This window comes from Trachurus japonicus, chromosome 7, assembly GCF_045865225.1.
Source record: "Trachurus japonicus isolate A0001 chromosome 7, Traja_1.0".
Lineage (NCBI taxonomy): Eukaryota > Metazoa > Chordata > Actinopteri > Carangiformes > Carangidae > Trachurus > Trachurus japonicus.
The window spans coordinates 20,249,669-20,261,100 of record NC_140913.1 but is presented as its reverse complement, the minus strand read 5'-3'; the positions used below and the strand labels follow the sequence as shown (position 1 = coordinate 20,261,100).

The window sequence follows — 11,432 nt, the reverse complement described above, 5'->3', positions numbered from 1 at the left end:
TATAAATTGTACAGATTTTTTTTAAAATTCTAATTAAAATGTTACTTTTGGTTTAACCTATTAGACAAAAATAGGTTAATGTTTGGTTAATATCACATTTAGCATCCCATGACCTGACCTAAATGTTTGTGTTTTCAGACCAGTGGAGACCACAGTAGGTGACCACAGTAGCCACACTGCGGACATCTTGTTCCTGTTCTGTAGATACATGAAACATGGAAATGGTTTTGCAATATATTCTCTCTGGTTTGTACGTGAATGTGTTAACACAAATACAGATGTTTCCTTGCAAGAAAGACAATGCGCAGCACCCGATCCACCTTGGACCCTTACGTACTGTACAAGCTGCTGTCAACACACTGACATTAAACATTAAAAGCAAACTCAGTCCCATGACAAGAACTTATTTGTGCATCATCTGCTGATCTTAATGTCAGCTGACCGACAACCAGTCATTATAGTTGGGCAATTCATTTGGTAATATATGCTGATGTTTACAAACTATTTTCGTTTTTGTCTGAAGTTAAATCATGAAATCTATGGCTCCTGATGATAGATGTTTGTACCAATCAACAACATGCCTCCAAATCCAAGGTGGAACTGACTTATTTCAATAAATAAACTCATTGGGACTGAAGTAATGAGAGCAGACGTTGTGAGAAGCAGAAGTAGCAGCATGATACAGCACAGGCTCAGTCATGTTTTAAAATTCTGATAAAAGGTCAAACCAAGCCTGATGTCAGTCAGATGTTAGTGGGGTTTGCCAGTAGGCCTACATATTTTCATGGAATATACAGTATATTATATTATGATTATTACTCTTTCTAATTACTATACCCTATTTAATGTGGAATCATTGCTTAGTGTACATTAACTGGAACTTTGTGGATTGATCAAGACCAATACTGGGCCCTGGGCAGCTATGTTGTGGGCATGTATCTATTTCCTGAGCATTTTTTAAACCACACCATCTACTGATAATTTTAGAGGCTGCAGCCGCAAACTCAGCCGGGGCTAATTGGGGTAAGTTTGTCTAGATTTATCTGTTATCATTGATCACTGTTTACAGGGTTGTACTTGCCTCCAGCCAACAGTTTTGTTATGTGTCAGATCTGTTTATTTAAACACATCAACCTCTCAGCTTGGCCTGTTTTACTGTCAGAACATATTCACACAACTATAAAACAACATTATGTTTTACTCGGTCCACTTTACATTATCATCATCTATTTGATCTGGATGCGTCCAGATCAGTGCTAAGAGACAGGAACTTGTAGCTCTGCCAGTTCACACTAAAACCGGACACTTGAATAAACAAAAGGCCCATTACTCAAGTCCCAGACGGAGATGTTGGTGCGCATAGACACATTATTTATTTATTATCATTAGAATAAATTCAGTGCATTATATTATATTATACTATCTGGATTAGACAGACGTTGGGAGTCATTTTTGTATACTGTGTGGTAATATATTCTGTTTTATTGTTCTACAATTCTTACTTGGGCCTTGGTGTGGATGTATGTTTTGTGGTTTATGGGGTAGAGTACATTACATTTCCACTAATAGTGACAGCAGGAGCTTCTTTACAGCTTAAGCTTTGGGTATAACTGCAAATGGAAAAGAACATTACGCTGTAAATGGGGACAATATGGACATTCTCTTAGTGTTTTCCAGCAACAGCCAGATTGAAATTGACCTTACATAAGAACTGGATGAATTATTAGACTGCCTTCAAGGGTAAAATAAAAACAAGATATTTTTGTTATCTTGTTTTCACTGAGCTCCGTCTTGAGATCAAATCATGGGATGTAGACAGAATATGTGATCCTAATTTGACCTAAACTTCCTGGTACAGACATGTCAGTCAGCCACGCAGGCTCAAAATGTGCAAATCACGCACAATAAATAACTAATGTGCCTTTGTCAGCACTCAAGTTATGTAGTTCATTATGAAGGTTGCAAATCTCAACGCAAGATCCAATTGAATATGACAGGTACTTTACCTCCTGGGCATCAGTGCAACGTCATGAAATTAGAGTATACTCCAGAGTGGATTGTGTCCTATTGCTTAAAAAAAGATAATCAGGTTTTGTTACATATGTTGACTTATACTTGACTTCATACTTCTTTATAAATATTGTGCATACAACATTTACATATACGTATCTGTACTTCCAACTCAATATACTATGGTCAATTCCAATTGTGGTAGATTTTATCCAGGCAGCAGTATCTTATTTAACTCTTTTATTTGCACAGCTGAGTTTGCAGTTTTTTTCTTCCATAATGTAAACATTATGCATATTTAATTTAGTAGTTTTTGCTATTTATTTTTAGCATTTATCTCAAAACATATTGATATTCTTACTTTTATCTGTTTTATTTTGCTTTACCAACTGATACCTCCGACGGATCAATAAAGTATCTTTAGTCTAATCCTCTAATGCATCTTTCAACATGATGAATGCATAGGTTTGTACAGTGCAGTAGATCGTTGTACCAAACAGAAATAAACTCTCAATGCAAAATCAAGTACTGCATATCACTACATGTAAAAGGCCTAATATTAGTTAAAGTCCCTTTATTGAAACGCTGCAGTATAAAGGTAAAAGGCTCTTTTGAATGCAAGAGACATAGTCCTACATGGCAGGAAAAGAGTATGGACAACACCAAGTAGTTTTAAATTCCGCCATCACAGATTTAGTCATTTACGTGACTGTTTTTCCCTCCTAACATGTTGACATGTCACAGGAGGAAAAGCATGATTTTGTTTTGTTCTGGTTACTCAAGCCATAATAGAAATCCTTAGGCCGCAATGAACCAAATTAGTTTGCAGGGATAGAATAAAAAAGTACAAGATCTTGAAGTTCTTTAACCAAAACCTTTAATCACAGTATAAACAAAAACAAATGACCAAAGTTGAGGAATTAAAACAAAGAGTCCAGAATGTCCCAGAGGAAAAGCCTGACATCCAGCAGGTCTTCAATCAGCTCTCCAGCATCAATCAGCTGCCTCGGGTCGATATGGACACCACTGGCCTCAGACTTGACATGCGGGAGGGGTCCTGGGTCTCCAGCTGTTCTCACTGGTCCGGTTGTTGGCAAAAAATGGATGTGGCAGCCATGACAGAGCGGACCGTTTACTTGGACCTCTGCCTCATCTTTCTCCTTTTACGCTTCAGCCTTAAAAAAAACAAATCAAACAGTTAATACAGACAAACCTTCCCAATATGATATGGAAACAAACTCAAATTTTGCATGACTACAGTTTCTGCGGGGTTGATAAAGTCGCATTTCGTTCATGTAACAGAACATAATCTAAGGGTTAAATCCAGCAGCACTAATGCATGATAGAAAACTTAGAACAACATGGTCAGTGTCTGTGTTATTAGCCTTAACCATGTTTCAGCCGTTCCCTACAGTGTGTAACAAACCAAAAAAAACCAGTGACCTTACATTACATGAGAAGATTAACCCAAGAATGTTGTGAATTAATTAAACTTATTGCTTTATGATAAACTAAAGGAAAATGTTTGCTTTATGTAAATATCTAAATGACATTCAACTGTTAAGCCTAGGAAACTGAATAACGAGACGATGACATGCAGACAGAAAACATGGCTTTACAATCTTACCTGCGCATGCGCTTCTTTCTCCACTGAGAAGGGAAAAAACAACATTAAATTGACATTTAGTTATAGTACATGTGCATTTCTGAACACATTTAAGTTAAGTAGAGTCTGAACTGAAGTAAAATACACTTGAAAAACTAACTAAATAGCAAAAAGGGAAAACTCGTGGGCATGCCGTTTTAGCCCGGCAGGCTAACAGACGTTAGCGGCCGTTCAAACTGCGATAATTTGATCACACAAGCTTTAAACACAAACCTTAGCCCTCATGTCGACGAGTGAAGCCTGAAAACAGAGGAGATACGTTGTGGATTAGCTCGATTGATTAAATAAAAGGACGATTGACTTGGATTGAAAAAGCAGAGGTCCCACTTACCAACCGCTAAGCAACCGTCTCCACGAAGAACGTCATATTCTCGCGACCTCCAATTTATACCGTTTGTTACGTCATCCTGAATGGACCGCCTCGAGATCATACATCCATGCTCGAAATCAGCTCGAAATCCATGCTCGTAATATGGGAAATTGAGTTTTATAACGGATAGTTTATGGAAATGTATGTGTGTAACTGTATATTATTAACATTATTGTTATCATAATTTTCGCTATTATTGGATAAAAGAAACAACACTGTGTGAACATGTATGGCACATCAGATGTAATGAATAAATCTCACTCAATACAACCCTTTCACCCTGGCCTTTCTCCTAAGTAATTGGGAGAAAGGCCAGTTACTGAGCCTTAAAAAGCAACCAGTAAGATAAAAGCACTTCTATGTGCTCTTAAAATCTAACTTCTACTGAGATAGATACAACTCTTATGACTATGACTATAAGTCATAAAAATTGTGTACTGAGATAGCTTTTAAGAGCAATTAAGTTATGTTAGGGTTTTTATATCTATTTTGTATGTTAGTGGTTGTGTGAATTCACATTTTTAACCAGGTGGAGCTCAACAAAACATACACACTTGTAAGAAAAACCACCCCAGACTAAAGGATCCTAACCTCTCCTACATCAAATACTAGACTGAAAGAGACACAAAAGCACCAACAATGCATTTCTTTGTGGTGTTTATTTTGTCACTGAGCTCTGTGACTTTCAAACACCACCTTCATGCAGGTTTCTGGCCCAGAGGACCACGGACCTGACAGACAGGCCTGTTCAGTGATCCAGTCAATAGGTATTAACAAGCCACCCAGGTAATTTTACACTCAGTATGTATTACGATTAGTAGTTTTATGCTTTAGCATATCTGTTATGAATCTACATTCCTGCCATTGTGGTAAGGACTTTAAAAGTGCATGCAGCCATTTGTGTTGGAAAATGACATTTGCACATAGTAAATTACATTACCTAAATAAGTCATGAAAAATGAAGATACTTTTAACTCTCTTGACTTTCTAAGGGAGTTGGGTGCTGGTGACTCCAGAGCAAAACATCCATTTTGTCAAATGTCAAATGTACTTTAACCTGAGGGTGCATTACTTTAAAGCTGATCTTTCATCAAGTGACTAGTTTTCAGTCTCAAGTCAAACTGAGATAAATGAGATGCTATGAGAGTAAAATGACACAACATTGACAATTCATTAATGTTCAAAACAAGGGCAAACATCTAAGTAAACACAATCCAAAAATAGAACAACACAAATGATGTCAGGTGGCTTTTTAATGTTTCCAAAAATAGTCTCTGAAAGTGGGATTTGTTTTACAAAAGTATCCATATATCTAACAGGTATGGACTTCTTATGTAAACACAGACTGTCAGACTCAGTGGTGGCACCAGAAGACTGAATGCTGAACCCTTGGCAGAAGTTAGACCATCCACAAGTGAGGAAGGAAAATTCATTCTTAACTAGTTAAATTACTCAACTCATAGGACTTGAAATGCCAGTTTAGAAATTGTTAGCTGAGTAACCTACAGTAGATGCCTAGAAATATACACAATGACTAGTAGGCTTAAGCAAGAGCAGTACAAATGCGATAATTATGCTGAACTGAACAGAAATGATGACTAACGATGTCAAAAACTGTGAATGTGATACGATACCAGGGTTCAAAAAGGGTGTTACACATTTCTGCCCACAAGATCATGTTCATCTTAAAAAGGCAAGGCTTCAGGCCTATGACTTCAAGGAAGTTATCTAAATGCCACATAATTACACTGACACAGTATTGTGCATTCATCATCCTTGGCCGCTCTGTCAAACTCATTTTATTTTTCCATTTCATTCACTACAGTAATTGTGGAGAACAGGGACGAAGGCTCATGATCAGTCAAATGGTTAAAATGTTCCAGTGAGTTGATGCCCTTGCACAAACTATCCTCTCTTGCAGCAGAACTGTGCCCACTATTAAGACAATAAGGCTGCCTCAAGGACAGTGAGATTTACTAGGGACGTGTGTGTGTGTGTGTGTGTGTGTGTGTGTTTTAGGTGGAGTGACAGAATTTAGGAGCAGCATCATCCCAGACTGACATCAGTTAGATTCAGAGGTATTCACAGCGGCTACATCCGCGAGTGCCTCAGACAGCTGGGACAGAAGGATTCGTGACGTCTGTTCTTTGGGTCATCAGAGGTCTGTCAGATTTTCTTGAAGAGAGAATCTATTCTGCAGCTTCGGTCTCCATCGCCTGTCCTGTAGCACTCTCGACGGTCTTTGAGGCCTTTACACAAAAAAAAAAAAAAGATCCAAGTTAGTGGGAACATCTGGAGCGTATATTTTCTTTTAAAGTAAAAATGCACTGCCCTTTAACTCACCTTCTTTTTCTTCTTCTTCTGAGTCTTGCGGCTGGCTGAACTCTGGAGCAAAGCCTTTATGGGAGGAAGGGGACAACACCAACATTTAATCTAATGAGCTCAACAGAAGCAGCATATGATACATCAACACGAAGTGGCTTTGAAAATTCAAAGTCAGCCAACACCCCTGCTATAGCAGTCCCATTAGTCTGCTCCTTTGTTTTCATGCAGAGGATACAATGTCCATCAAACACACTTTACCTTCAGCTCTGGGTCCTCGACCTCATGCTCAGACTTGTAAAGTTCTGGCTCAAAGAGGCTGTTGGTGATTCGCAGAGGTCCATTGGCCATGAGCAGCACGGTGAACTTGAACTGAGCCACAACTTCGCCTGCACACAGACAGGATTGAAAGTTGCATTGAACAGTCCAGTTTAAGCAATAGGCAAGTTATAATGCTTAATCAAATATCCTGAGATCAAGAGCAAATTGTCTTCTTTTTTCAGTCAAGCACAACAAAAACAACATTTTAAAAGAATATCACTGCAGATGGAATAAATACAGCATCTGAAATGATTGTCCAGGTCACTTTTCACAGAGTTTACTCATCCAGTTCACTTTATTAAGTTAATTGGACTTCTTTAATAAGGGCCATGTAACAGGGTCCTTGTTAGTTTAGGCATAAATCTTATATTTGTGCAACATTTCTTTCATTTGAGCAGATTAATTTGCCTTGGTCAATCAACAAAGAACCAACGGACAACTATTTTAATGTAATTTTTTTTTGTAATTTTTCAGCAGATATTTTTGACCTTTCATGGTATTCACATGAAAAAAAGATTTCAAGAACTGTAATGATAATCAAGATCCTAAAATTGCTCTCCTCTTGTTCCACTCACCCTCTTTCTCATGCAGCACATTGAATGGCTGCAGCAGCTCATGCTTGGCACACTCCACTACGCCCAACCTGGCCTTGCCTTCATCCTCGAATGCTCTGAAGAGACAAACAATTAAGACAAGAGAATTGAGTGGGGGAGACTTGGAAGATGAATTTATTAATTTTATTATAAAAGATTATGTATTCGATCTGAAGATGAAAGATACTACCTTAGGGTGAAAGGCATTGTGTCAAAACGTCTCTCCATCTCACTGAAGAATGTCCGAGATGTCTTCATCTTCAAGCCGTACACCTTGTTGGGGTCTCGTTTGTAAACAGTGGTCCTCTGACCTCCATCCTTTGCCTGAATAGCAAACCACAACATATATTAAAACATTGCCCTCAAGAAATGTATGGCATCTTTGAAAACAAGAATGAAAAAAATAATAGTAGATAGTAGAAAGAATAATATTTATACAAAATGTCCTCTCACCTTCCCCTCTCCAGTGCTGATGAGCACATCCACAGCATATACCTCATGCACTTCAAACTCAGCCTTCTCATGGTCCTTTCTACAAAACAAAAAAAAAGAAGAAAAGGTCATCCACTGGTTAAAGAGTACACTCATTGAGTCGGTGATAATAAACTCTTGTTGAGTGAACTCACTTTTGCTGGTCCGTTGGGTTTTGGATGATAGTTTTCTCCCCATCAATCACGTGTTGTTTGAGCTGATGGGACAGCATGCCTGTACATATTGAAGGGATAAACTCAGTCAGGCCTGTCACATCACATTCAGCGGATGCATACCAATGGTATCACAGAGCTTGAGGGTGCCACATGTTCACAAAGACTCACCCTCAATAGGAGAGCATTTGAATGACTTTGCGATCTTGTTCCAGGCTTCTGTGACCTGTGTATTCTAATAGAAGAGACAAAGTCAGGACTGTGTGTTGAGGTATCGATGGTCGATGATCAAACCAGCGGTCGGGGGGTGTTGAGTTTTACCTGGTTTCCTGGTTTGACAAGACGCAGGGCAGCTTCAGCACAGAGGTGAGCTGCTTTGAGAACGTCAGCCTTCCTCCCTGTCAGTGGGTTGTCCTGAACACAGAGGGCCGGGTCAATAAATATCAGTAAATATTGCCAGCAGATTATGATTATGTGTGGTCCGACTAACTGCCCCAACAGGGATTACATACCTTGGTCACTCCAACAGCGAAGGTGTGAGCCACATTTGAGATGAAGCCATCAACATGCACACCCAGGTCACTGCACACAAACACCACAGGAAAACACGAGATAAACAAAGTGTGTACACGCTCTGTAATTAATCTAGTGCACGGGACGGACAGGAAGAAACGGAGCAACTTACATCTTGACAAGGTCCCCGTCCTTGAGTATGACATCAGGGTCACTCTTCAGAGGAGAGCAATGGCATACACAGTTGTTAACTGACACACAGGTAGGAAAAGCGATACCTGATAAAGAAAGAGAGAAAGAGTGAGTGAGGAAGAGGAAGAGTCCCAGACACTTTAAGTTAAGTCTAATGAAATGCAACAAATCATTTACCTTTCTTCATGTCCTTCTCCTTCTTGAAGATCTTTCCAGTCTCAGCCATGATGAAGGCATCGCCTTTCTCACACAGGCTGAGCACGGAGACCCCAGCCATGGCTGCCCCGACTACTGCCTTCAGAGCCTCTGCAGGACAAGGGATCAAAATAGTAACGATGTGTCAGACATTACAGTTTAGACTGCAGCTAATGATTATTCTCATTGTCAATCAGTTTGTTATTTTGTAGGTCTAATCAGGTGGGTAATGAAATGTCAGAAAAAAGCATATCACTTCCAAGGCGACATCCTGAAGTTCTTTGTCTTAACTATTCATACTCTCTAGATTGAATGCTCCATTATTCATACAATCATTCAGCAGCATGTGAACACTAAAACAGTCTCTCATTAAAGTAACAGGTGTCAGGCCGCCATGACTGTCGATGGATGATTTGCTGTTACATTAAAATAGCACAGTGCCAATAGTAAATCAGATGTCAAAGGACAAGTTGGGCAGCTGTTGCAACTTACAATGTAAACCTACATCAACACACTGTCATTTAAGTGAACACTACAAAGGATGTGTTTGTGTGCGTGACATGTAGTTATCTTCACACCTAAAGAGTACAAGTAACGTAAAAGAGCAAAACACAACCGATCACTGAAGATGAACAGAGCTGCAACAATTAGTTAATCATTCATTTCATCCTTTTCAAGCAAAGTTCAACCATTTTCTGATTCCAGCTTCTCATATGTTAAATGTGTTACTTTACTCTCTCTGTTATAATAATCTGAATATTTGGGGGGATTTTCCTTCACATACATCTGTTTGAATTACTCTGAGGGAGTCTTAAACAACTCAGCTGTTTCCTAATGCCAATCATTTACTAACTTAGTTATTTTATGATGGTTTTTCCAATATCTCAGTTACACTGCGGGATGGTCATCACCTCTTTAGACTAATTATGACATAACAGACTGGTCTGCACAGTTGTGAATGTAGATGCTGGGGACAGGTGTATGCAGTAAAAATATCTGTGGTAAGTATGCGGAAACAGTGAGATAGCAATATAAAGTAACGGTGCACGTGCAAACGGACCGTTCATGCTCTTAGGTTTATTTCATTCAGATTACGTATGAAGTATTTATATTCACACAACTCTCAGTTGTGACGCCTCATCGATGATAATGATTGCATATGGTCCTGAAAATGTTATGTTGCACTTGCATCATATCTTGGCTTCACCCACAAGTTATGACAGCATGTTAAGTTTAGAATTCATGTCAGTAACATTACGCTTGGTCTGAGATTGAGTTTCCTTCTAATAACTATAATAAATCATTTATTTTTAACGTAATTTAACATGGCAGAGCGCTGGATGAGTGCAGTGTCTCGTGCTCACTTCGACAAAGATCTTACATTAAAAACCAGCTCCTCGGGTTTTAGTCTCTTACATGATATGTAAATTAGTCTGGATTTAAATTAGCCTTTGGTGTCTCAATTAAAACTGGGTCACACTGGTCAGAATGACCACACACTGTCACTCCGCTTTGTACTTGTCATTGTTATCTGTTACGTTAGCAGTTAAAGCTAGCTAATGCTTGCTAGTGAGGTTGCTGATCCACATAGCCACCTGCTAGCTCCCGGGGCTAACGTGACAGCTACATAGCTTTTAAACAAATACACGCTTCTATCTGTAAAAGCTGCTTGTAAATTATTCCCCAAAGCCGCGTTTAAGCTGGTTCAAACAAAGGCCCGCTCTCTGATATGACCTGTGGCAGCTACCGCAGCGGCGGCACATGGCACCACTGCTGCTGCTGCTGCTGCTGCCGTGACTAGCTGACACTGCTAGCTAACGTGACACGGCTGCTCAGACTTGTAGCTGCTTCAGACAAAACGGCTCGTTAACGCCGCGTTTCACTTACGATTCGCAATCTCGGCCCCCATCTTGTACTTGGTTACCACCAAGTCATCGGCGATGGTCTGCTCCTGTGTCTCGTCGTCTCCAGACATGTTGGCAGTGTGTCTGCTAACTCAGAGTAACTTTTTTTTCCCACCTCGGGTGTCAATCAGCCACAGGATGGACCACGCTGCTCTCTGCACCGGCCCGCCCGACTTCCACCACCGGCAGCAGCCTACGATCACTAGATCCCGCCCGCTGCCAAAGACACGCGGCGCAGTCAAGATAGTTCACGGCCAGGCCCTGTGAGCCGACTGCAGGGCCGCAACCTTGAAAAATACCTGTCGTCATCTTCAGCAACCCAATAAAAAAGTGTCTATATGGCTTATTTTGCCCCCCAAACTGTGTTGGTTTTTATATACGTTTGGAAATTGCTGTTAAATAACAGAGAAAATAAAAATCTGTGGAAAAACGTGGAAAATATGGGAATGTGGATATGAAATGTATAAATCAATACCACAAGATGAGTCGGCGAGTTTTTACATATTTTTTTTCCGTAAAGAACATTTCTCACACACACAAAAAGTCAACTGAATAGGCTACTGTTAAAACGATATGCTTGAAAACGTGGGTTTGAACGAAAACGGAAGAGTGAGGAAGTTACGCTCTCACTCCGCTGATCATCTTTGATCCGCCCCCGACCAAATCGCGCGCGAGTGTGTCACTGAGGCGTTCGCATGCCTC

At 39.8% G+C, this 11,432-nt stretch overlaps 2 protein-coding genes across 2 annotated transcripts; both read right to left on the bottom strand.

Annotated features, from left to right (window-relative positions):
- Positions 1-2,870: 2,870 nt before the first annotated feature.
- Positions 2,871-4,107, bottom strand: rpl41 (ribosomal protein L41). Its single transcript, XM_085783208.1, has 4 exons — positions 4,012-4,107; positions 3,890-3,916; positions 3,638-3,660; positions 2,871-3,185 (listed from the first exon to the last, which is right to left on the bottom strand). Exons 1-4 carry the CDS (start codon positions 4,105-4,107, stop codon positions 3,143-3,145), a joined length of 189 nt encoding a protein of 62 aa, XP_085639334.1. The 3' UTR covers positions 2,871-3,142.
- A 1,174-nt stretch (positions 4,108-5,281) lies between these two features.
- Positions 5,282-10,901, bottom strand: LOC146984646 (proliferation-associated protein 2G4-like). Its single transcript, XM_085781996.1, has 13 exons — positions 10,714-10,901; positions 8,809-8,937; positions 8,612-8,717; positions 8,439-8,508; positions 8,248-8,340; positions 8,098-8,161; positions 7,909-7,987; positions 7,736-7,814; positions 7,473-7,606; positions 7,265-7,359; positions 6,630-6,757; positions 6,390-6,443; positions 5,282-6,295 (listed from the first exon to the last, which is right to left on the bottom strand). The coding sequence occupies exons 1-13, from the start codon at positions 10,799-10,801 to the stop codon at positions 6,236-6,238; spliced, it is 1,179 nt and encodes a 392-aa protein (XP_085638122.1). The 5' UTR covers positions 10,802-10,901; the 3' UTR covers positions 5,282-6,235.
- Between the last annotated feature and the right edge of the window lie 531 nt (positions 10,902-11,432).